At 37.5% G+C, this 25793-nt stretch overlaps 1 protein-coding gene across 4 annotated transcripts in view; it reads left to right on the top strand.

Moving 5' to 3' along the window:
* The window catches only part of PCNX1 (pecanex 1), a 226695-nt gene that overhangs the window by 175365 nt on the left and 25537 nt on the right, over positions 1-25793 (top strand). For all 4 annotated transcript variants that reach the window (XM_053601578.1, XM_053601581.1, XM_053601580.1 and 1 more), the window contains 6 exons: positions 778-886; positions 1687-1816; positions 5933-5991; positions 7734-7949; positions 20387-20640; positions 22310-22540. In XM_053601578.1, coding sequence (XP_053457553.1) covers positions 778-886; positions 1687-1816; positions 5933-5991; positions 7734-7949; positions 20387-20640; positions 22310-22540 — 999 coding nt within the window. The remainder of the gene's footprint in view (positions 1-777; positions 887-1686; positions 1817-5932; positions 5992-7733; positions 7950-20386; positions 20641-22309; positions 22541-25793) is intronic.

Below are 25793 nucleotides of genomic sequence, written 5' to 3'. Positions count from 1 at the left end.
TTTAAGACTCTGATCTGGTTTGAGTGTTTGACTTTGCCTTGTCTAACATGCAGAAGCAATCTTGGACAAACACAGCAACTCTGTTCTACACTGAAGACATGTTCAGCAACAATAACAGATCTAAACTTGTGGAGAAAACAATCTCAAGAACCTGAAAGATGATTTTAATAAAAACAAAGACATTGTCTGTTCTTGCGGTGCCAAAGCCTCATAAATAGATTTAATAGTGTTACAAGCAAAAAATAAAATGTGGATTGTGTTTTTATTGACAGTAATGGAGGTAGTGAACAGATGCCTAGAGCATACCACTGCATTTCTATGCAAAAAGACAGTGACAATTACATTACAATTGCTGTTTTCACATTCCTTTTTGACATTGCATTTAAAACATACTCAGTTTCCAAAGCACAAAAACTTGGGGAAAGTATATGTTAGAATAAAATAAATACATGTGTTATTTAAGCTTTATAGACATGTAGATTTTTTGTTATTTTGAACTGTTATTTTGTTGCTTCCTACTTTTGTTTTGCTTATGGCAGTAATATGTGGCCAGTAGAGCACATCACTCCCTAAGTCAGCTGTCTTTACTTAAAAATAATGCCTTTACTGAGAAATAAATGCAGTGTTTTGGCCATTGATGTATCTTTTTCTATTACACAAATGGCAAATAATTTCAGTGCCATTTCCCTATAGAAAAAAATACATTTTACAAGTTTTCCATTTCAGGTTCAAGTGTGTGATGCTAAGTTTTTTACAGACTTCTCTTTCCTCCTACAGCTTTGGGAACTCCTTTATAAACTGCAGTTTGTGTACACTTACATTGCCCCATGGCAGATCACATGGGGTTCTGCTTTCCATGCTTTTGCTCAGCCCTTTGCAGTGCCCCGTATCCTTCTGAGTTAAGGTCTGTAAGAATGAACAGGCACGCCCTTGTTCAGACTGTCAGTTTGTGGGTATGACCTTCCACAGGCATGGAGTATAGGTAATTATATAATAAATCATCAAAAACTCACACTCTTTTGAGTCCTAAACCGATTTTGATTGTGTGGCTTGTATGAACATCTGTGGCCTACAGATCATCTGAACATGAGAGGAAAGTATTAAAAGTTTTATAATTAAGTGAAGCTAATTTAAAATTTTATGTTTGCATGTATCAATATTAAAGTTCATTAATTTTTGATATATATAAAATGTATACAGAAATAAAGGTACAAAACTTGAAAAATAATATGGTTATAGAAACTCTGTCCAAATTTTTCTATTCTTGTCATTTCTTAAGAAATATTTTCTCAAAAAAAAAATTTTTTTTTCTCTACAATAATGGCAGTGATGACATCGATGTAGAAATACAGACTTTTGGTGTCTGCAGTTTTGGTTTTAACCTTTTGGAAAATTGAACCCAGGCATCTCTGCCCAAAATTGATTTATGGATTTTTACCAAATACATTATCAAATATTCAATTGGCTCCTTTGAAAGCATCAGGCCACGTGGTACTTTCCTTGTCGTGTCTTTTTATCGGTAGTTCCTTATGCTGACAGTGACACCCTCTCTGCAGTCTTCTGGTAAACCTCATTTCTCTAACTGGTGTGATCTAAATGTATCTTTTTTGAGTTTTGTTTTCGTTTTGTCTTGGAGGTGTGTGTGTGCTCAGATGAATGTTAATTTCCTTAACCAGTCTACCCTAGATTCAGCCATGTTGTTTATTCAGGCTGCTGTGTCAGCCCTCTTCTCCACTCCACTCAACCCCTTTCTGGGAAGTGCAATATTCATCACTTCATATGTTCGACCTGTGAAATTCTGGGAGAGAGACTATAAGTGAGTAAAATTAAACACTTGAAAGACAATTTTTATCTTCTTTACTAGGAAACAATATTGGTAGCATAACTTTTAAGGTATTTATAGAATTGTATTGAAATTGATTAATTGTGTTCATAATCACAGTTGATTGTGTTGAAATATTTTTGCTAAAAATTTGTCTACTTTAAAAGAAGAGTTGGGAGAAAAAATGTTTTTCCTACTTATAATATATTTTAAAACAGTATTTTGATTGAATATACTCGTTTTTGTATCTTACAAGTCATATTTCCTAGAGAATTATTTCACATTAGTAATATTGTACAACTTTATTGTATGCAACATTATATGAGCTGTGACAGTTATATTCGTGAACTCATCCTAGAAAAAGTGCTACATACCTCATTGCTGTGTATCACCATAGTCACCTTCAAAGTTCCCCTTGGGAATTTATGCACTGATGCCAGCACCTAGTCCACCCTTCAAAGCAATTTTGGAATTCCTTTTCTGGAATCGCCATCAAAGCAATTGTTGTATTACCTTTGATGCCTTGAATGCCATCAAAATGTCTTCCTTTCAGTATTTTCTTTATCTTCAGGTAAAGAAAAAACTCATTGGGGGGGGGGCGGGGGGCAGATCACGTGAGTTGGGAGGGTGGTCCAGTGCAGCTTTGTTTACTGACTAAAAGTCTTTCACAGACTGCCCTGTGAGCAGGTTCATTGCCATGATACAAGAGCCATGAGTTGTTGGTCAAGATTATCAGTTAAGATTTTCTTGTTTCTCTGATGTTTACTTGGTCTTCTATGCTTCTCACAGTCAGCCAACAATTTTGATGCACAACTTGACGGATTTTTGCTGTGTTTTTGTCAGTTCTGCTCATTACTGGCCACCCTCACCTCTCTTCATCAGCGTTGCTTTCTCTCCCCTTGGAAAGACGTTTAATCCATTTGTACACTTCCATTATCCCCATAAACTTGGACTAACATGTTTCTGATTTCACTGCCGCTCTTGCCAAATTTAACAAGAAATTTACAAGCGTTTATTCATTGCTGTAATCCAAGCACCAACATTTTCAGAACAGCACAGAAAAACATGCAACAACAATAATAATATATACCACTCAACAAGACACTGCCAAACATTGATGTGAACACAGCTGAGACACCAGTAAACCAAGGTTATGAAACACGAAACTTTACTGAGTTGTGCTGCCAACGTAAGCACGTGGTGGCCGGTTGTCAGGCTTTGTATTACTATAATAGTCATACTTAATTTCTAGAACTAACAACTACCTTTGCACATGAAATGTTTTCTGCATTTAGACTTAGTTCCTTAGGCTGCCTGTTTAATGGCTGGTAACCACGTTTGTATGTCATCTCTCCAAATTTTATTTAATTTAATTTAAGGAAGAATTCCTAAAAGGGTAATTACTGAGTTGTGGAACTAAAACATTTTCAAAGCTTTTAATATGTATAACACATTGATTTAGGAAGAGCTTGTACTGATTTATACTTACTTTGGCCATCTGCACATCTACCTTTCTCCCTACACTTTCACATATTGGCGTCTTTAACAGGTGAAAATTAGAATCTCATCCTTCACATAAGGAAGATCTTGTGGATTTGAAATATTTACGTTAGTCCTTTATCTAAAACCACATCTATTATTTCTCATTTTGGCAAATTCAGTGTTGCTTGTGTCTTACACTTTTGGGCAAACTTTTAGTCCCAAATGATGTTCCATGACAATAGTACTTAAACCCTTTGGTTTCAGAACCATTTTATACTCTTAAAAATTTTTAGAAGTGCTAAAGAGTTTGTTTTGTTTTTTAATGTGGGGTTTTTTTCTACCAATATTTACTGTAACAGAAAGAAAAACTAAAATCATTTTAAATGTTTACCAAGAGCTCAAGGCTACAGTGTGCTCTGATCACACCTGTGCATGCTGTGAATAGCCACTGCTCTCCACCCTGGGCAGCATAGTGAGACCCAGTCTCTTTGCTTTGTTTTGTTTTGTCTGCTTCCTTTTTCCTTCTTTGAGACCCAGTTTCTTAAAAAGTGAAAATGGATCTGCTTATGTTTTCATAGAATATCTCTAAAGTTTGCCCAAGAATCCGCAATCTAAGGATATTTGATGCTGGAGTTCCCTTATTCATTAATTAGTTTAAAAATAACAATAACAAAGTACTCCCTCGTTGGCCACCTCCTTAAGTTCACCTAATTTTCATAGACCAGACATGCACCATCTGTGCATATCAGTACAGTAGGCCTATTTCCTTATGTTGACCAGATTGTTACATTCTCTTGGGTGGTCCACTTACAGAGGTTTTACTGTATATTCATTGCATGTTAGCATGAAACATTTTAAAATTAAGACAAGTATATTCCTCCCCCGCTAAAAAAAATCAGAAGAGTGGCATTATTTTATAGTTTTGTAAATCATTTCAAGTCTGACTTTTTTTTTTTTTTTATTGTTGTGGATTCATTGAGGGTACAATAAGCCAGGTTACACTGATTGCAATTGTTAGGTAAAGTCCCTCTTGCAATCATGTCTTGCCCCATAAAGTGTGACACACACCAAGGCCCCACCCTCCTCCCTCCATCCCTCTTCCTGCTTTAAGTCTGACTTTTTAAAAGACGGATGGATTCTCATATCTGTTTCTGCGTTCGATTTGTTGTAATGTGTTGTTTTGGTTCAAGCATATGAAGAAAGTCTGGCCTCACACAGATATGTAGTTGGAAAAGTATTTTAGTAGCCTTTTAAAAACAATTATGGATATTTTTCTTTGCTCCTTCACTAAACGTCAAGAAATGCTCGTTTCTTAGAGCTAGTTGCAATGTGAAATCTAAACCAGATTCTGTGAATTTTTGGGACTGTGTCACATAAAAATTAGTGAAATGGATGGAATGAATGTTTTACCCATGCATGATTTTGTAACATTATTTATTGGTCATTTGGAAAATATTGGTTCCCTGAGTAATGTACATCTTCCAAATATGGACACATTTTATTATGCAGTATTTAAAAAAATATGTTCACTAGATTACTATATCAGCACCAATTAAAAAAAATAATTCAAGTGTTAGGAATCTGTCAAGCTCCTGGTAGGTACAAGTTTTCCAAAATTCTCAATTTTACTCAAAAGCTTGAATTTTATCATTGTCAACAGATACTGCCAGTTGTTTTTCTTGAGATGACAGACTCATTTTCTTTCATGTGTGTGCAATATCCTTTAAATACCTACATCTGAATGAGCTAACTTTTCCATTAGTCATTCAGGTAAGAATGGCGGTCCAAGAACAAAAAGGAGCTAGCTCAGCTTACAATTCACACAGTTGCATCAGTGTTTTCCCGCGTGATAAACATTATGCTTCAGAGTAGAAACGCTGTGTGTGTATTTTCTCATTTTGCCTGTACTGAGGGGTTCAGATTTAATAAAATTAATAATGTTTACTGCTTCATCAGGGATGTTTTCAAGTGAAACTTGACGGTTTTGTTTTGTTGACTTCTTTGTGCACATGTGGCAGTGAAGAGGACTGTCATTTGGTGCCATGCTCTTGATTCACACTCAGGCACCAGCAGCCTTAAACCACCATTGTTCTTACACCATCAGTGCAGTTGGCAACAGAGTGAAAAATGGCAAATAACAGCTTAGTATTATTATGAAAATAGTATTGGTCTGGAAAACTTCCCAAAAGAGTCTTGGATTTCATGGATCACATTTTGAGAACTGCTGTTCTAAAGAACACCATACCACTGGGTATTAGTAGATGTACCTTCCCTTGCAAAGAATGTTTCATGCACTGTGAATTTTTAAGAATCATACACAGTATATATTTTTACATCATGGTCAATCGTTTTTCACAGTACTCTCTTAGGTATCTTTCTGCACACTATGCACTGAAAACCTGCTATGTTTATATGTGGGTAAGATGGGAAAGTAGAAAAAACCTTCCTCCTAAAGTGTGCTACTGAGTTGTTACCATTATACTAATCATACACTTTCTGCAGATATTTTCATGAAGTAGCAATATTTATTTCCCCTGTAACCTCTAGTTTCTACTTCACTCTAAATTATTACACATTTTTTTTAAATGTAAAGAAAGTTACTAAAATGTTTTTTTTCCCCCTCTTCAGTACAAAACGAGTGGATCATTCAAATACCAGATTGGCTTCCCAGCTTGACAGAAACCCAGGTAATCTCTATTTGTGAACATGGAGGCAAGTCTAAGGATTAGTTATACACATCTATGTTTATGTTCACTCCCAACTTGATGGAGAATTCTCTGTGAATGCCAAATAGTAATTTTTTTCAAAACTCAGTATCTTTTGTTTTATTTCAGCAAAATGTGTGTGAATTAATCTACAGTTTATAAAATGCATTTTGAGAGTGCTGATAGGTGTAAAATAATGCCATTCAAGGATCATTCTTTTTTTTGGCCGGAGCTGGGTTTGAACCTGCCACCTCTGGCATACGGGGTCAGCACCCTACTCTGTTGAGCCACAGGCACCACCCAGGATTGTTCTTTCATAGGTTAAAAAGTAGAAAACAGTTAAAGTAAAACTGATCAGATGTGTTGAATGGTCAGACTGGTAACATTTTTTATTAATAAGTTTGCTTCTACCTTCCCATCAGTGTTTAGGTAAATATTAATTTAATTTCATTCAGTTTGTTATGTACAGAGATAACATCTAGGCAGCCAACTCAGGATAGAGCTTCACTGGGTGAAACTTAGGTTGGTGGTACCATCTAAAATCTGGTTCTTAGTTTTTCATTTGGGGAAACATCATTTTGTTGGCCTAATAGTAGTCTGACCCAGAGAAAGTGAATCTCACTACCCCAGCATGAGGGATTAATATATCAACCAGAATTCCAATGTATTAATTTACTAAAGGAAATCTTACTTCCAATTAGACTGGAATATTTGTATCCATTTGACTCATGAATTTCTTCAAATGCTTTATCCAGCTGAGAAACCAAACTAAAAGAATCAGATCGATTCTTAATTAGAAAATTAAGGAAGACTATTATTTGACATTAATGACTGTCATGATTAAGTTCTGGTAAAGCAAAGTGCCGTTTCCTCTCTAGTTCTCATTCTGATCATGCCATCCTATGTAACAAAAAGCACATGTCCTGAATTAATACACACACTTTTGTGATGGGCAGACGTAGAATTTAGTCATTTCACTGACATTAGAAGCTGGGGTTTCCCTTTCATTATTTAGTTTGCTGAGTTTAAAATAATTTTTAAGCTGTAAATCTTTTGCCATTCTCCACTCCTATACTTTGGGCAGCCATTTACAAATTATTGCTTTGGATGGGTTACTTCTAGAGATGTCACTTACGAAGTGATGTTTTATCTTAATTTAATGTTTTTCTTAAAGGATGACACTAACATCCAGTTTTGTGGGTTCTTTGCTGCTGTATCTGCATACAGAATTTATTTCTCCTTAATATTAGCCATCTTGATGTATAGGCTGACCAACTTCTCTTCGTTTTGGAGTGTCTTATTTATTTGAAACTTGTATTATTTTATTGATTTCCTTCACCAAGAAGTCTTTTTATTTTCCTGAATTCCATTATCTTTTTTATTTCTCTTGCATGGTTTTAATTATAAGATGTATTTTATTGAATAACTTGTGAATAATGAGATAGAAAAGTCCTTAGATTGCATCTAATCCAATTCCCGCCTTTTATTGATTGGAACAGTAGATTGTAAGAGTTATGTGACTTCTAACTCTGAATTCTAAAACCTTTCCGTTATCTTATGTTTCATTTTTATATAAAAACTGCTATAGGTGTGAATAATTATTTTCCTTGTCAAATAAATAAATATAGCCCTAACTAAGTTAGTTTTAATATTTTAAATAGTCTTGTTTGTCTATATAAAGGAGACTTATGATGAAATTTTACTTCTTTTAACCCTTTTTATAGGATCAGATGATAACAATCTGAATTCCATCTTCTACGAACATCTAACTAGATCCCTGCAACACAGTCTGTGTGGTGATTTGCTACTAGGACGGTGGGGGAACTTCAGTACAGGGGACTGTTTCATCCTTGCCTCTGACTATCTCAATGCGTTAGTACACCTCATAGAGATAGGCAATGGTCTGGTCACTTTTCAGCTACGGGGACTTGAATTCAGAGGTAAAGCATTCACTTTTTATTTTTATAGCATATTCCTATGACATTTAAGTTTTGTATGTTTATATCTCAAATCAAAAGTTGTCATAAAATTAGATCTTTCAGATTGTGGAGTTGGAAAGTTGTCAAAGAGTAATGATTACATTTTCCCCTCAAAATTCATACTCCAAGAGGAATTATTTTTACTGTATGTCATCAAATGACTTTGTTGTCCTGGAGATGTTGAATTTCTGTCACTCTGTGCGCGGCCTCTTGCTAGTCCCTTTTGTGATCATTGGCATAAATTTGTTAGATGTCTGGCAGCATAGGATACCAAATTCTTGTTCAGGGCAAAGCAGTTACATTCATATAGACAACTTGCCTTTGTCCTCAATAATTTTTTTAATGAAGATGAAATTCACATAACATACAATTAATGACTGAAAGCAGCAGTCCTCAATCTTTTGGCCCCAGGGACCAGTTTTATGGAGGACAGTTTTTTCTACAGACCAGGGTAGGAGGGGGCATTAGAGTCTCCTAGGAGCATGTAACCCAGATCCCTCACATGTACTGTTTACAGTAGGGTTTGTGCTTCTGAGAATCTAATGCTGTCTTTGATGTGACAGGAAGCAGAACTCAGGTGGTGACACAAGCAGGCGATGGGTAGCAGCTGTAAATATAGATGAAGCTTTGCTGTCTTGCCTGAGGCTCATCTCCTGCTTTACAGCCTGGTTTCTGTGGACTGATCCAAGCCCTGGGTTTGGGAACTGCAGATTTAAAGTGAAGAAATCAGTGTTATTTAGTACATTCACAATGTTACATGGCCACCACCTCTGTCTACAAGGTCAGACAACTAAGTTAGTGAACTCATCCTAGAAAAAGTACTGTATAACCTCATTGCTAAATATCATTACAATCCCCAGATGGCTAAGGGAAGTGCTTCAAAGGTGACCATAGTGAGGTATGCAGCACTTTTTCTAGGATGAGTTTACGAACTAATTGCCAGACCCCATAGTTGCAAAGCATTTTCATTGCTTCAAAAATACAAGCCCGTGGGTGGCGCCTGTGGCTCAGTGGGTAAGGCGCTGACCCCATATACCGAAGGTGGCGGGTTCGAACCTGACCCCAGCCAAACTGCAAAAAAATAGCCCGGTGTTGTGGCAGGTGTCTGTAGTCCCAGCTACTCGGGAGGCTGAGGCAAGAGAATCTCCTAAGCCCAGGAGTTGGAAATTGCTGTGAGCTGTGAGGCCACAGCACTCTACCAAGGGCAACAAAGTGAGACTGTCTCTTAAAAAAAAAAAATATTGGAAATTAAAAGCAAATAAAAAAAAAATTGTGCCCACTCATTAAAAAAAAAAAAAAAAAATACAAGCCCGTACTCATTAAGCAATTACTCCTCATTTTTCCTCCCTACAGCTCTGTACAATTTTATTGTAAAAAAAAACTATTTCTACTTAGAAAATCATGCATTCAGAAACATATCAACTTGATGTTATCAACTCCTATCAGTTGAATAACTTAAATAGTAAGTTCAAGTGCTGTTACTGAATATCTTTCCAGTCTAAAACATTTGGATTTAAGAGTTTTAAGTGAGTGATCTATTCTAAGAAGTACTTTGGAATGTTTTTAATCTGGAATAGGAAATAACAAAAGCATTTGACTAGAAAGAGAATCAAGTCAGTTCTGTACTGCCTGGAGCTTTATTTTTACCTGGTATTGAGTCAGAAGGCCTCCACCTTTGTTATGGCATGTCTGTTAGTGGAGCAAGCTTTTCTCTACAAGTGAACACTATTCACTAGAAATAAGACATTAGCCAAGTAGCACTTGAATTAATGCAATAAATGTTTATTATTTATTTATGAACTATTTGTAATCCATTCATCCCCTCTCCCTCCAGTCCTTCCTCTTTCCCTCTCTCTTCAAAATGTTCTATTCTGATCTTCCGGATGTTTGTTTTTCCCCCATCATGACCTCAGACCTTAATTCCATCTCTTCTAGAGTCAAACTTAATCCGACTGGACTCATCCAAAAGTCAGCACACCCTCACTCCTACGACTGCCTGGACTTTTAACCTTCTTTTTAAGTTTTGACACCTGAAGATTTCATCTTTGTTTTTTAATTTGAATTTTAATATTTTAAACAAATATACATGGGGAGGCTTCCTTATTGAGCATTTCCAGTGTGTGAGTGAAATGGACGAGCAGGCTTTCCTTCCATGTGCTCATTCCACCATATTGATCAGAAATTCTCCAAATTGATCCAAATTTTCATCACTCTCAGGTGTTGAGTAGATTTAGATAAATTTTTAAGTAAATCCTTTGCTATTAAAACTCTATTTGCCAGTCAAAACGCAATTCAAATTTGGAAACACGGTCGGAAGTCATGCTAGACTTGGATAATAAGGAATGCCTAGAATTCTTCACTCATTGGGATTTTTTTATCCATGCACAATATTTTACATATCTATGGGGCACATGTGATATTTTGTTATATTCACAAAATAGATAATGATCAAGTCAGGGAATCTGGGGTATTCATCACAGTAAGTATCATTTTTACATGTTTGGAACATTTCAAGTTCTCTTTCCTAGCTACTTTTAAATGTACGATACATTGTTTCTAACTGTAGTCACCCTACTCTGCTGTGATCTGTAGAATTTAAACCTTCTATTTAACTATATGATTGTACCCATTGACGAACCTCTCTTCATCTCTTCCTCCACCCACACATAGGATTTTTTTTTAATGGGTACATTCAAACATGTCACTTCTATGCTTAAATTTTTTCAGTGACTGCCCCTGCATTTGAGATAGAATAAAAATGACCTGAAGTGTCCTACAACACTATACTCTGGCCTATGCCACTTTCTCCATCTGCACTTCACACCATTGCCTCCCTCCCTGTAGTCTCCCTGGCCTTCTTAGAGCTTCTTAGATGTGCTAAATTCTTTGCTAAGACTCATGATTGCTCTTCCCTTTGCTCAGAAAGTACCAGCCATCTCTCCTCCTCACCAATCCTCCATCTGGCTAATTCTTTAATTATCTTTGGATGTTTGCCTGTATGTCACTTTCTCAGAGAAGCCTTTTCTAACCACCTGTCTGACATAATTGTCTCTTACTTACCCTGTTGTTACTCCTTAGCACTTAGCATAGTGAGAACCTTAAATAGTTAAGCACTACATAACAACAATGGTCCCATAACATTATGATGTCACTGAGTAATTCCTGTTGTCGAGGGACGGTGTAGCTACCCTAGTAGCACCGCGTAACAGGTTACCACGTTTGTAGTGCTGTCAGTGCCAACAACTCTACACTGGGTAAGTAGCACGTGCAGTTCTGTACTGTGCATGGTGATTGGTAATAAGCATAGATGACTATGGTGCTTCTGGGTTATGTGTTTACTATACTTTTTATTGGTGTTTCATAGCATATTCCTTCTACTTATGAAAAACAGTTTACTGTAAAACAGTGTGCCATGTTACCCAGCAGCAGCCTGGTACAGCCCATGTTTACTGAGTCTCTTGATTGCATCATTTTCCTCTGTGCTGGCTTAATGTTGTATGTCAGTGGTCTCTTAAGTAAATCCATGGCTTATGTGATTGACTAGAAAGAAAATTAAAAGTGATCAGGGACTACCCAGAGGGAAAAATCAGTGATGGCTGTCGCTGTCCAGGCAGGCAAGTCCTATTCCACTATAGGTACAATCTTGAAGAACAAGAACAAAGTGAGAGAAGCTGTTCAAGGATCTGCTTCACTGAAGGGAACAGGACTAACCAAACTTCACAATGGACCTGCATCAGATATGGCAAGAATTCTAGGGACCTGGACTGAGGATGAGACCCAGGAACAGATTCCTCTCAGCACCACGATTGTGGCTAAAGCAAAATGTTAGTTTGAGATGTTGAGAGAAAAGTCTGGACCCAACCACTTGATTGGATTTACAGCTAACACTGGGTGGTTTACATGATACCAGAATCATTTCACACATGATGTGAAAGTGAGGGGTGAGTCTGCCAATCCTGATGTGAAGGCAGCTGAAGAATCAGGGGAAACTCTTAGATTAGCTGGCTGTAGAGGGAAATTACTTGCCAGAGTAAATCTTCAATATGGATGAAAACTCCATTCTGGAAATGGATGCCTGAGAGGACTTTCATCTATAAAGAGGTCAAGCCAAGGCCAGGTTCAAGGCTTTTTTTTTTTTCTTCAAGAGTCTGATTTTAAGGGCAGCGCCTATGGCTCAGTGAGTAGGGCACCGGCCCCATATGCCGAGGGTGGCGAGTTCAAACCCAGCCCCGGCCAAACTGCAACAAAAAAATAGCCGGGCATTGTGGCAGGCACCTGTAGTCCCAGTTGCTCGGGAGGCTGAGGCAAGAGAATCACGTAAGCCCAAGAGTTAGAGGTTGCTGTGAGCCATGTGACGCCAGGGCACTCTACCCGAGGGCGGTACAGTGAGACTCTGTCTCTACAAAAAAAAAAAAAAAAGAGTCTGATTTTATCATCCTTAGTAGAGTGCTGTGGCGTCACAGCTCACAGCAACCTCCAACTGTTGGACTTAGGTGATTCTCTTGCCTCAGCCTCCTGAGTAATTGGGACTACAGGTGCCCGCCACAGTGTCTGGCCATTTTTTTGTTGCAACTTGGCCAGGCTGGATTTGAACCCACCACCCTCAGTATATGGGGCCAGAGCCCCACCCACTGAGCCACAGGTGCCACCCTGTTTAAAGGCTGTTAAGCCCTGGATAGAAGCAGTCTTACCATGGGTGATGGTGCAGGCCACAAATTCAAACCTTTTGTGTTGGGCACAGTGGGATCCCTGGCCTCAAGCACATCAGTCAGCTCACACTGGCAGTACACTGTGCAAGCCGTCAGAAGTCATGGTTACTCAGTCCCTCTCCCAAGACGCCACAGAGATGGAGAGGCACTGTTACAAGAGTAACATCCTTCTAAGATTTTGTTTATTGTTGCTAATGCTCCCACACATCCGCCTTTTTTCGAGATCTTCATCCCAGTATCAAAGGGGTATTCCTCTCGCCAACCAGTGGATCCAGGAGTCATTTTTCAAGGCTGCTGCCTGAGGAGGACATTTGCCTGGGGTATTGCTACGACTTGGGAAGACACTATGCAGGTCTAGAAGGATTATATCTAAGACTTTGTCAAGAACCTTGCTTGGGCTTGGGGTGATGTCACCAAGGAGCATATGAGTGGCATCTGGAATAAGACACCAAGAGGTTCGTCCGTGACGTGGGAAGATTTGCCAAGGACAAGGAGTTTATAAAAACCAACAAGGCCAGGTTGGGATGGCAAACGACTTCCACCTGGGTGTGGGTGAGGACGACAGGAGTTTCTAGAGGTGGTTCTGAGGAACTGACTACTGCGGAATTGCTGGAACTGGCCCAGGAATGCAAGCTGAAAACAAGGCAAGAGACAAGGAAACCACAGGGAAAGAAAAAGGAGAACCCTGAAGAAAATTCTCAGCAAAGGGTTTAGCAGCAGGAGCTTTTGCAGACCTTATCAGGCTCCTTGAAAAGTTTGAAAACATGGGCTCCAACACTGAAAGCCTTTTAATAATAAGAGTGTTCTATGCAGATTATCTGTTCACAAACAAATCTATGATGAGAAAAGAAACAAAGCAAGCAAACCACCATTGTCAAGTTTCTGAAGAGTGACATCAAGAGCAGCTTCAGGGAGATCCTTCAAGGAGGTGTTCCAGAAAGAAGGCCTTGTTGTCCTGGAGATGACAGCTCTGTGCATGTTACTCCTCTTGAAGGCCTTCCGGCGGGACAAGATGTGTACATGGAAGACAGTGGATTTGGTGATCCTGACTCTGTGTGGGCCTAGCTAATGTGTGTGCTCGTGTCTTTGTTTTTAACAAAAAAGTTTAAAAATTAAAAAAAAAGAAAAAATATTTTTATGCATGTGTGTTTGTGTTTCAAACTAAATGTTATTACAAAAGAGTAAAAAATTTTAAAAATATAAAAGTTTATGAAGTAAAAATATTATAGTAAACTAAGGTTAATTTATTATTGAAGAAAAAAAATTTTAATCAGTTTCGTATAGCCTAAGTCAGCAGTGTTAGTAAATTCTGCAGAAATGGCCTAACTTCACATCCTCACCACTCACTCACTCACCAGAGCGACTCCCCATCCTGCAAGCTCCATTCATAGTAAGTGCCCTATACGTGTACTAGTGTATTATTTTTTACTTTTATACTGTATTTTGACTGTTCCTTTTTTATGTTTAGATACAAAAGTACTTACAATAGTGTTCCCATTGCCTACAGTAACATGCTGCCCAGGTTTGTAGCTGAGAGCAAAGGCTGTCCCTTCCAGGTTTGTGTGAGTGCACTCTGATGTTCAGACAACGACACAATCACCTAACTACACATTTCTCAGAACCTGTACCTGTCATTAATGTGACACATGACTGTGTTTATTATTTAAAGTTTAGTTTTTCACTTGAAGATAGCGGCCTGGAGAAAGAGTTTATGAAGAAGACTTCTGTGGCAATTGTAACAACAAAAATGAATAAATGGGACTTAATTAAACTGAAAAGCTTCTATACAGGTACAGAGACAACAGATAACTAGGATCTACACAGAACTCAAATTGGTCAACAAAAAAAGAGCCAACAATCACATATATCAGTGGGCAAGAGACACAAATAGAACCTTCCCTAAGGAAGAAAGATGAGTGGCTAACATATGAAAAAATGCTCATTGTCCCTAATTATCAGAGAACTGCAAATCACAACCACCCTGAGATATTACCTGACTCCAGTAAGATTAGCCCACATCACAAAGTCCCAAAGCTGCAGATGCTGGAGTGGATATGGAGAGAGGGGAATGCTTTTACACTATTGGTGGGACTACAAACTAATATAGCTTCTTTGGAAAGAAGTATGGAGAATCCTCCAAGATCTCAAATTAGATCTCCCATTTGATCCCACAATCCCACTACTAGGCATCTACCCAGAAGAAAAATAATCATTTTACCATAAGGACATTTGCACTAGATTGTTTATTGCTGCTCAATTTATAATTGCCAGGATGTGGAAATGACCTAAATGCCCATCAACTCAGGAAGGGATGAATAATTTGTGGTACATGCACACCGTGGAATACTATTCGTCTATAAAAAGATGGTGACTTCACATCCTTTTTAATACACTGGATGGAGTTGAAACACAGTCTTCTAGTAAAGTATCACAAGATTGGAAAAGCAAATATCCAACGTACTCGGTACTAATATGAAGCCGGTAGACAATTCAGTGAGTGCCCAAAGAGGAGAACAACTCATTTCAGTTGAAGTTGGGTGAAGGGGTAACGGGGGAGAGGAAGGAGGTTGGGCTGTTCTCACTGAATGGGTATGGGGAGGGGTGGGGTTAGCACACCTTTTGTGTGTGGGACATAACCACAGATGAGCTCTACCTAACAAAATCCAATACTTTGACCTGGTTGTTTTTACCCTCACATTAACCTGAAATAAATTTACTTAAAATTAAAAAAAAAATAAAGTTTAGTTTTTTTCTAGCCTAGGTGTTGGCAGACTTTTTCTGTTAGAAGCCATCTAGTAAATATTTTAGGATTGGAAGCCATGCATACAGTATCTATCCATATACAGCATATTCTTTGTTGTTACTTTTTTTTTCTTTCAAACATCTTTTAAACATATTAATATGAAAACCATTCTTAGCTTGGGTTTGGTCTGGGAGTGAAGTTTATCATAGGAAATATGACTGACAAAAATAAATAAAATGTCAGTTTTGTAGAATGATGGGATAATGTAAGTGTGTAGCCCTTCTCCTTTCTCCTTAGTCTAGAGCTTTCCTGTGTCCTTACTACGTTCTCGTTGCAATGTTGATGTGCTCCTTGGTTATTGTCTTTCCTTTACAGTGTTATTCCCTGTTTTCCCTGTTTCTTGTGCTTTTCCCCTCAAAATATTAGTAAAGAGAATCATTATTTTGCCAGGTAGATATTTGGATCTGCTGAGCATTTTTATGTATTTTCCAGGACATGTTCCCATAAGACGATTTAATCTATTTTATTTGTCTATTGTGGTAGGCACTTAATCATGAGTGATACTTAAGGAAACTTTTGATCAGTTTCCTATAAGATACTGATTAAACCCGTTCATATTTTTTCCATTTCTTTTTTTATTTTGCTGATATTCTCAAGATTTTTTCCATGTAAATTTTACATGAAAAATGTATCAGTATTTTTTTTCTTATCAGAATTTTCTCATTGCAACTTCTACTTTTCATTTGTAAGTGTTACTTTTACTACGTACAATTTTCCAAGTTAGACTTTACAGGTCAAAAATTCGTTATGTTGATCGGATTCCTTTGAATTTTTATTCAGTTTAATTAATATCTATTTTTCATGATTGTTTTATTTATTTTTGTCAGTCATATTTCCTATGATAAGGCTGAAAGATCTCACTAACTCAGGGTATAATTGGTAATAGTTCCTCATAGATACTCTAGAATCCTTTTCCAAGTCTCAAAATTCTTTTTTCAATTACTAATGCTAATTTTTATACTTATTATTGACTCTATTTTCTGAGAAAAAATATATTACTGAAGTATATTTGGGTTAAAAATAGTCTTAGGGTTAGTTAGATAGAGTTAAAACATCTTATTTTAATTCAGTTATCGTATTTACCTTATTTTGATACTCTGAACAGGGACTTCATTGGGTAGATGTCAAAAATGTCCTTGCCACATCTGATCTCCATACACCACTGACAAAGTGGTTTGCAAAAAATACATCTCTATTATTACCATTTAAAGTTTACCAGAAAGGAAATGAATAAAATTAAGTAATACATAAAACCTAAGGAATCATCCCTACTTCCTATCATAATTAAAAAAGTTAAAATAAAAACAGGCTCGGAATATTTCTTCTGGAAATTGGGTAATTCTTCTGCCCGTATTCAAGCACATAATAAGGAAGTAAAATTCCTCAAAGCTTTTTAAAAACACCGATGTAATGCTGATGTCAAAATATGACTTAGCTGGCATAAAAAAAAACTTTTAATTTTACTCATAACTATAGATACAAAATATGTCCAATCCCAAAATTAAATAGAAAGCAGTAGTACTTTGTTTAAAGTAGCCCTCACAGATTCAACCATTTTTCATTTTTTAAATGAATTTGAGTATTATAAAGCAAATTAATAGGATTCATTTTATTTTAAAAGGTCACAGGAGAAAATATATTCTCTCAAAAGATGCAAAAAAACACATTTGATTCAGTTTAATTTCTATTATTGGTTTAAACGATACTTGATAAAATTGCACATCCGTATTATGTTAAAACACATACACGTAAATACTTGTGTACCTGGGAGATGCTCCAGGTTCAACTGCAGACACTGCAATGAAGCAAGTATTTCAATAAAGCAAGTCACACGAAGTTTTTTGGTTTTCTAGTGCATATAAAAGTTATGTTTACATTATATTGTCTATTTAAATGTGCAATAGCATCATATCTTTTAAAAAAGAAAACAGTGACTATACCTTAATTTAAGAAATACTTTATTGGCCAAGCATAGTGGCTCATGCCTATAAACCCAGCACTTTGGGAGGCCAAGGCAGGAGGATCACTTGAGGCCAAGAATTCAAGATTAGCTTGAATAACATACTAAGACCCATCTCTACAAAAAATAGATTAGCTGGGCATGGTGGTGTAGCCGTAGTCCCAGCTACTGAGGAGGCTGAGGCAGTAGGATCACTTGAGCCCAGCCGTTTGAGGTTGCTGTGAGCTATGACACCATGGCACTCTAGCCTGGGCAGCAGAGTGAGACCCTGTCTCAAAAACAAAAAGCAAACTTAATTTATAAAAATGCTAATGATCATCTGAGCCTTCAGTGAGTCATAATCTTTTTTACTGGTAAAGAATTTTGCCTACAAGTTGAAGGCTGCTTCCTGATTGGGGTGGTGTTTGCTGGAGGTTGGCACAAGAGGTCTACCTTTTGGCCTGTGTCAGCTTTCAACTTGCCTGTCTTACTAAGCTTAATTATTTCTAGCTTTTGATTTAAAGTAGAGTTGTGCAACTCTTCCTTTCACTTGAATAAGCTTATTCATTCTAGTTTTTTATTTAAAGTGGGAGACAGGTAACTCATCTTTTCACTTTCAAGTTTCACTTGCACTTCGAGGCCTTTATAGGGCTATTAATTTGCCTACTTTTGGTATTATTGTGTCTTAGTAAATAGGAAGACTCAGGGTGAGGGGAAAAAAAAGAGATGGGGGAATGGCTGGTCAGTGAAATAGAATACACACATTTGCTGATTTAGGATGGGCATGATTAGTGATGTCACATTAGTAACATCAAAGACCACATAATCGTAAGGAAAGAGGCCTGGGCATGGTGGTTCACACCTGTAATCCCAGCACTTTGCCAGGCCAAGGTGTGAGGATGGCTTGAAGCAAGGGGTTTGAGATCAGCCTGTACAACATAGTGAGACCTGATCCCTACCAAAAACAATTTTTTTAAAATCTAAAACATTGAAATGTGAGAATTATCAAAATGATCCAGAGACAGGAAGTCAGAACATACTGTTAGAAAAATGGCACTGATAGATTTGCTCTAGGCAGGGTTGTCATAAGCCTTTAATATGTAAAAAACACAATAACTGCAAGTGCAACAATGCAAAGCACAATAGAACAGGCTTTGCCTGTGTGTTCAGCGTTGTGTGTGATGGTCAGCCACAGCACATGCTCCTATTAACGTCAGATTCAAGACAAGGGTTTTCTTTTCAACACCTTCTAATAATATTATGTATTTCTTGGCCAGCATAATTAAACAAGGAAATGGAATTATAGAATTGTTGAGGGTTCTAGAGTGCTAAACAGTACGGCTTCTTAGCACGGACAGAATACCTGATTAGCCTGATATTTTATTATACTGCTACCACCGTTGACTGGGGCTGGGTTTCATGGCATAAGTTTCTCTCAAAGTCGGAGCGGCACCTGTGGCTCAGTGAGTAGGGCGCCGGCCCCATATGCCGAGGGTGGTGGGTTCAAGCCCAGCCCCAGCCAAACTGCAACAAAAAAATAGCCAGGCGTTGTGGCGGGTGCCTGTAGTCCCAGCTGCTCGGGAGGCTGAGGCAAGAGAATCCCTTAAGCCCAGGAGTTAGAGGTTGCTGTGAGCCCTGTGATATCACGGCACTCTACCGAGGGCGGTACAGTGAGACTCAGTCTCTACAAAAAAAAAAAAAGTTTCTCTCAAAGTCGTATTTTTCAAATGTGGATGGTGTATATATTTTTTTAAGGAAGAAAATTATTGTACAGTTTCATTTAAGTTATTTTTATTATAACTTAAATATGTGTAATTAAGTGCAATCACTTTATGATCTTCATATAATATAAAGAATTTATGAATTAAATAGAAGCAAGAACACAGGACAAAATAAAATTAACATAAATCTTAACAAATATTTTGTTAGCACGAGATTGCTGTGGATCTAATTCTACATTTAATCTGTGTATTTTTACTTCAGTAACACTAATTTGATAAATTCCTTTTTGATAAGTATGTTGTATGAAAGAGTATAACTTTAGAGATTTGTTTGCTAGTTAAGAATAATCAGACCTTATACTTACTTGAAACTTTTATCAGCAGGTAAGCCTCAAATGCCAGTAATCTTAAACAATTACTATTGAAATTGGGAAGAGAAAAAATTTTGTCTTTAATATTAGATTCTGATTAATGCTTACAAGTTATGTGGTCAAATAAACACAATGTATGTAATATCTCTGCTTGCATCATGGACGTGACACGGTAACAGGAGCTCAGATTCTTCTGAGTTCTGTGTGTCTGTCTATACTCCTGTGTGTCTGGTATGGTTCAATTTGTTTTTTTTAGGAGATGTAACATACCATTTGGTCCTTCATTTGATATGAATACAATCGTAAACTCAATTGAGAGTTTAGATTGTATAGAGATCAGTGAGTCAAAATTAAAGAGGTTTACTCTATTATACAGATTTCCAGAACTTTTAATGTGCTAATGTATATTGTGGTTCTGCAGAAGAGGAATACATAGATAAATGCCTGATAATTGGAGTTTGTAATTTGTTAATGAGTATTCTAAGGGCCAGGCACAGTGGCTCATGCCTATAATCCTAGCAGTCTAGGAGGCCAAGGTGGGAAAATTACTTGTGGTGAGCACCTGTTGTCCCAGCTGTGGGGGAGGCTGAGGCAAGAGGATCGCTTGAGCTCAGGAGTTTGAGATTGCTGTGAGCTAGGCTAATGCCCTGGCTCTCTAGCCTGGGCAACAGAGTGAGACTCTGCTTCGAAATAAATAAATATTCTAAGGCAAATCAATCTCATACTTTAAATTGCCATAAATGTGTATTTTTTTTTTCAATCTCTTGTGTCCTTGAAATATTTTTTTTTTCTGGTTCCGAATTTTTTCTCCTTTTTTTGTAATGGTGTCTATTCTTGTCTGTCTCCCTTTTTAAGGCACCTACTGTCAACAGCGGGAAGTAGAGGCCATTACTGAAGGGGTAGAGGAAGATGAAGGGTTTTGCTGTTGTGAACCAGGCCATATTCCTCATGTGCTTTCATTTAATGCTGCATTTGGCCAGCGCTGGTTAGCTTGGGAAGTGATAGTCACTAAATATGTTCTTGAAGGTTATAGCATCACTGATAATAGCGCTGCCTCTATGCTTCAAGTCTTTGATCTTCGGAAAGTACTCACCACTTACTATGTCAAGGTAAGTGTATGTGTGCCTCTTTAGATTTTTGAATAAGTGGAGTCCGTTATAAATTATATAAAAATTTATATAATATTTAAAATTACACATATCAAATTTTATTTTTACTTGTACTTTGCTTCTAAGTAGTGATTTAAATTTTCTAGGATCCAGAAAAGTCAGTAACAGTATACTTACAAAGGTCTTGCTGTCTCTTTCTTTACTGGAATTCTTTCCATTCATTCATTAATAATAATAGGTTTTAAGCACTGGGCTAAGGGATATATATATATCACTTACATTCTGTGAAGAGGTGTTATTTCCTTGTTTTACAAATAACTAAAGGATCAGAAGTTAACTTGCCCAAGGTCCTTTAACAAGTGAGGTTTGGGATTTAAAACCAGGCTTGTCTCACTTCTAAGCCCTTCCTGTTATCACTATTTTGCACTGCTTTCAACAAACTGAATAAAGTATTGTGACGTTTGGGAGGTCCCCCAAACCACCCTCATTTCTGATACCAGCTGCAAATTTCTGGATTCTGTAATCTGCTAGAAAGATCCACAGAACTCAGCAGATTTGTTATACTCCAACATCATAGTCACGTTATTAACAGTGGAAGGATACAGATTAAAATCAGCCAAGGGAAGAGGTAGAAAGGGCATTCACTGTCCAGAGTCACCAAAGTGAGGAGTTTCCAGCTGTCCTCTGTCAGTGAGGTTGTGGAGATGCCTGTGCTGTAGGCATCTACAGGGTATTGCCAGCTGAGAAAGCTTGCCTGACAGCGGTGTCTGAGTCTTTATTGGGTGCAGTCCTGTAGACGTGTTTGATCACCCATGGCTCCCGAACCTCCAAAGATCATGTTTCTTCTTCATGGCTCTGGGCTCCCAGTTGAACAAAGGCTTTCTTACCAAGCAGGACATTCCAAGGCCTTAGAGGTTGCCTCCTCAGACCCAAGGCAAAAGGCCAAACCTCTCATTAGGCAAGCTTAGTCTTTGCTAAGGAGTTTACAGAAACACAGCATGGTTATGATTTGGAGGTTTATGGGCAAAGCCAACATTTTTAAAATACATATGAAACCTTTAGTGATTCATATCTGAATTTTCTGTATCTTACAGTATTACCTCTGCCTGCCTCCTTATTTGTACTAATTGAGATGAATGAACCCTGAGCTTTCCATTTAATATTTGTTTAAACCCAACATCAGGAAGGCTAAAGAGATTAATTTTACATTGTGTGTGTTTGCCATGCACACACACAAGGCATTTTCTGTCTAATTCTAAATACATACGTGTGTTAGTTTTAAATGTGCATTTTCTATTGCTTTATCATTAGCTATAGTTCTATAAGTTGACCTGGGATCACCAGAAGTTTTAATAACTTTCTGTGAAAAACTATTCAAAATAATTTCAAAATATTCAAATTGTACCTCAGTAACTTTTTTTCCACCTCTCTTAAAATATCCTACATTCAAAAGCTCTAAAATCAATAGATTAGTTGCCTTGCCAAACCATAAATTATGTTTTTTCATCCAGGAAGGCCTGAGGTATTTTATTATAACATTCTTAAAATATATGTAGAATGTTCAGCTAGGGAAATATTTTTGAGTTACACTACCAATAGAAACAATTGGCGTTTATTTTGTTGAGGCTTTGGAGAGAATTCAGATTGTTCTTTCTCTTACCCACGTTAGGGTATCATTTACTATGTTACAACCTCCTCTAAATTGGAGGAGTGGCTGGCTAATGAGACCATGCAGGAAGGACTACGTCTGTGTGCAGATCGAAATTATGTTGATGTGGACCCAACGTTTAATCCCAACATCGATGAAGACTATGACCATCGGCTGGCAGGCATATCCAGGGAGAGTTTCTGTGTGATTTACCTCAACTGGATAGAGTACTGCTCTTCCCGAAGAGCAAAGGTAGGGTTCGTTTAATCCCTTCACAACTCTTTGAATCCAGGTTTCAAAGATGGAAAAAATATTCCTGCTAGCTATTGTGAGGTCATTTTCTCCAGTCCTTCCTCTTTCTGATCTTCTGGGTAAGAGAACCTGTCTGCTTTGTTATGGTTGGGCCGAACCAACTCTGCCAAAACAGGCTAAAGGAAAGTTATAGTCTCCCTCTTTGCAGGGTCCTAATCTCACTGCCCAGGTAGCACCCCTCCCACCCTGTGCAGGAACATGCATTTTATACAAATTAAAATGACATTCATTACTTCCTAAAATCTAGTGTTTAAGAAATTTCCCTTCCATTCCCCAGACTTAAGTATAATTAAATATCTTTATCTGAAATACAAAGTCTAGACTGGTGCTGTTTAATGGAACTTTCTACAATGATGGAAACGTCCTGTGCTGTCAAATATGTAGGTCATTACCAAAGTTCTGACATACACAAAAATCAAAAAATGTAAAATTGCAGGCAAAAATAAATAAATAAATAAAATGAAGCCCTCCCAGCAACACCTATAAGCCAAGCAAGTTTCTTGAACAGGTAAATTAGAAAAGATGCCATCAATGGTATTTCTTGGAGGTAAAATAATGGACCATAAAAAAGTATGTCTCAAAACTTTCATTAATGATCCCCATACCATATGTGGCTATCAAACACTTGAAGTGAGGCTAGTGCAACTAAAGAACTGAACTGTAAATTTTATTTAATTTTGATTGCCTTAAATTTAACAGCTCATATGGTCAGTGGCTACTGTTTTGGATAGTGTACATCTAGAACATATTTTTCGACCATTTTTATCTCACGGTTGAGAACCTATAGTTAAACTTCTGTGACGTACTTAAATTATGTTGATCAAAAAAAAAGAGTAAAAAAATGAATATACTTACTGTGCTTTGAACTTCTTTCAAAAATAATTTAATTAATGGTCTTTAAACATTTTCACGGCACACTTGTTGAAAATCACTGCTCCAGACCATACTTTCAAATGTTAATGTGGGGTAAAAATGACCTTGGGACTTGTTAAACAGCTGACTCCTGGGCCTCACCTGAGAGATTCTGATTTAGTAGGTCTAGGCTGGGGATGTATAATCTATCACCCCGTGTGACTTTAATTTAGGCAGTTCCCAGTCCACACATTAGGATAACATGTCTTATCCCAAAGGTAAGTTGAGATAAGTTACTTAAGAACCACTTCTCCTTCTAGTTCCCGTGCCTCTTGTGGTAGGTAGTACTGCAATCCTGGTCCGAATCCTTGTAACAACCACAAAACCAAGGCCTGTAATTACAAAGCTAATTCCTACCACCACTATTGCTTTCCAGTAGTAGAAACCAGTATCCTATGTATAGATTTACTTGATGTCTTGCAGCATAGTGAGTTACCTTAACCATCTGTGCCTTTATCATGGCCTGGGATGCACATACCGGCTGTCTTCCGATTTAACCCCTGCTTTAGTCCTTCTTTTGTTTAGAGTGCTACACTGCATCCTACCAGCACTTTTTATTAGACTCAGAAATCTTTCTGCCATTTTTTTTTAATCTGTTAAAGAAATGCTTTATTTATTTATTTATTTTAATTGTTGGGGATTCATTGAGGGTACGATAAGCCAGGTTATACTGATTGCATTTGTTAGATAAAGTCCCTCTTGCAATCATGTCTTGCCCCTAGAAGACACACACACCAAGGCCCCACCCCTCTCCCTCCTTCCCTCTCTCTGCTTTTCCTTCCCCCACCATGACCTTAATTGTCATTAATTATCCTCATATCAAAATTGAGTACATAGGATTCATGCTTCTCCATTCTTGTGATGCTTTACTAAGAATAATGTCTTCCACTTCCATCCAGGTTAATACGAAGGATGTAAAGTCTCCATTTTTTTTAATAGCTGAATAGTATTCCATGGTATACATATACCACAGCTTGTTAATCCATTCCTGGGTTGGTGGGCATTTAGACTGTTTCCATATTTTGGCGATTGTAAATTGAGCTGCAATAAACAGTCTAGTACGAATGTCCTTATGATTAAAGGATTTTTTTTCCTTCTGGGTAGATGCCCAGTAACGGGATTGCAGGACCAAATGGGAGGTCTAGCTTGAGCGCTTTGAGGTTTCTCCATACTTCCTTCCAGAAAGGTTGTACTAGTTTGCAGTCCCACCAACAGTGTAAAAGTGTTCCCTTCTCTCCACATCTACGCCAGCATCTGTGGTTTTGAGGTTTTGTGATGTGGGCCATTCTCACTGGGGTTAGATGGTATCTCAGGGTGGTTTTGATTTGCATTTCTCTAATGTATAGGGATGATGAACACTTTCGTATGTTAGCCATTCGTCTGTCTTCTTTAGAGAAGGTTCTGTTCATGTCTCTTGCCCATTGATATAAGGGATTGTTGGCTTTTTTCATGTGGATTAATTTGAGTTCTCTATAGATCCTAGTTATCAAGCTTTTGTCTGATTCAAAATATGCAAATATCCTTTCCCATTGTGTAGGTTGTCTCTTGGCTTTGGTTGTTGTCTCCTTGGCTGTACAGAAGCTTTTCAGTTTAATGAAGTCCCATTTGTTTATTTTTGTTGTTGTTGCAATTGCCATGGCAGTCTTCTTCATGAAGTCTTTCCCCAGGCCAATATCTTCCAGTGTTTTTCCTATGCTTTCTTGGAGGATTTTTATTGTTTCATGCCTTAAATTTAAGTCCTTTATCCATCTTGAATCAATTTTTGTGAGTGGGGAAAGGTGTGGGTCCAGTTTCAGTCTTTTACATGTGGATATCCAGTTCTCCCAACACCATTTATTGAATAGGGAGTCTTTCCCCCAAGATATGTTCTTGTTTGGTTTATTGAAGATTAGGTGGTTGTAAGATGTTAGTTTCATTTCTTGGTTTTCTATTCGATTCCAAGTGTCTATGTCTCTGTTTTTGTGCCACTTCCATACTGTCTTGACCACTATGGCTTTGTAGTACAGACTAAAATCTGGTATGCTGATGCCCCCAGCTTTATTTTTATTACTAAGAACTGCCTTAGCTATACGGGTTTTTTCCCAGTTCCATACAAAACACAGAATCATTTTTTCCAAATCTTGAAAGTACGATGTTGCTATTTTGATAGGAATGGCATTGAATAGGTAGATTGCTTTGGGAAGTATAGACATTTTAACAATGTTGATTCTGCCCATCCATGAGCATGGTGTGTTCTTCCATTTGTTAATATCCTGTGCTATTTCCTTTCTGAGGATTTCAT

The sequence above is a fragment of the Nycticebus coucang genome, chromosome 9, assembly GCF_027406575.1.
Source record: "Nycticebus coucang isolate mNycCou1 chromosome 9, mNycCou1.pri, whole genome shotgun sequence".
In the NCBI taxonomy this organism is placed as follows: domain Eukaryota; kingdom Metazoa; phylum Chordata; class Mammalia; order Primates; family Lorisidae; genus Nycticebus; species Nycticebus coucang.
Note: the sequence above shows the minus strand (reverse complement) of the source record. Positions and strands in the feature narration are given on the sequence as shown.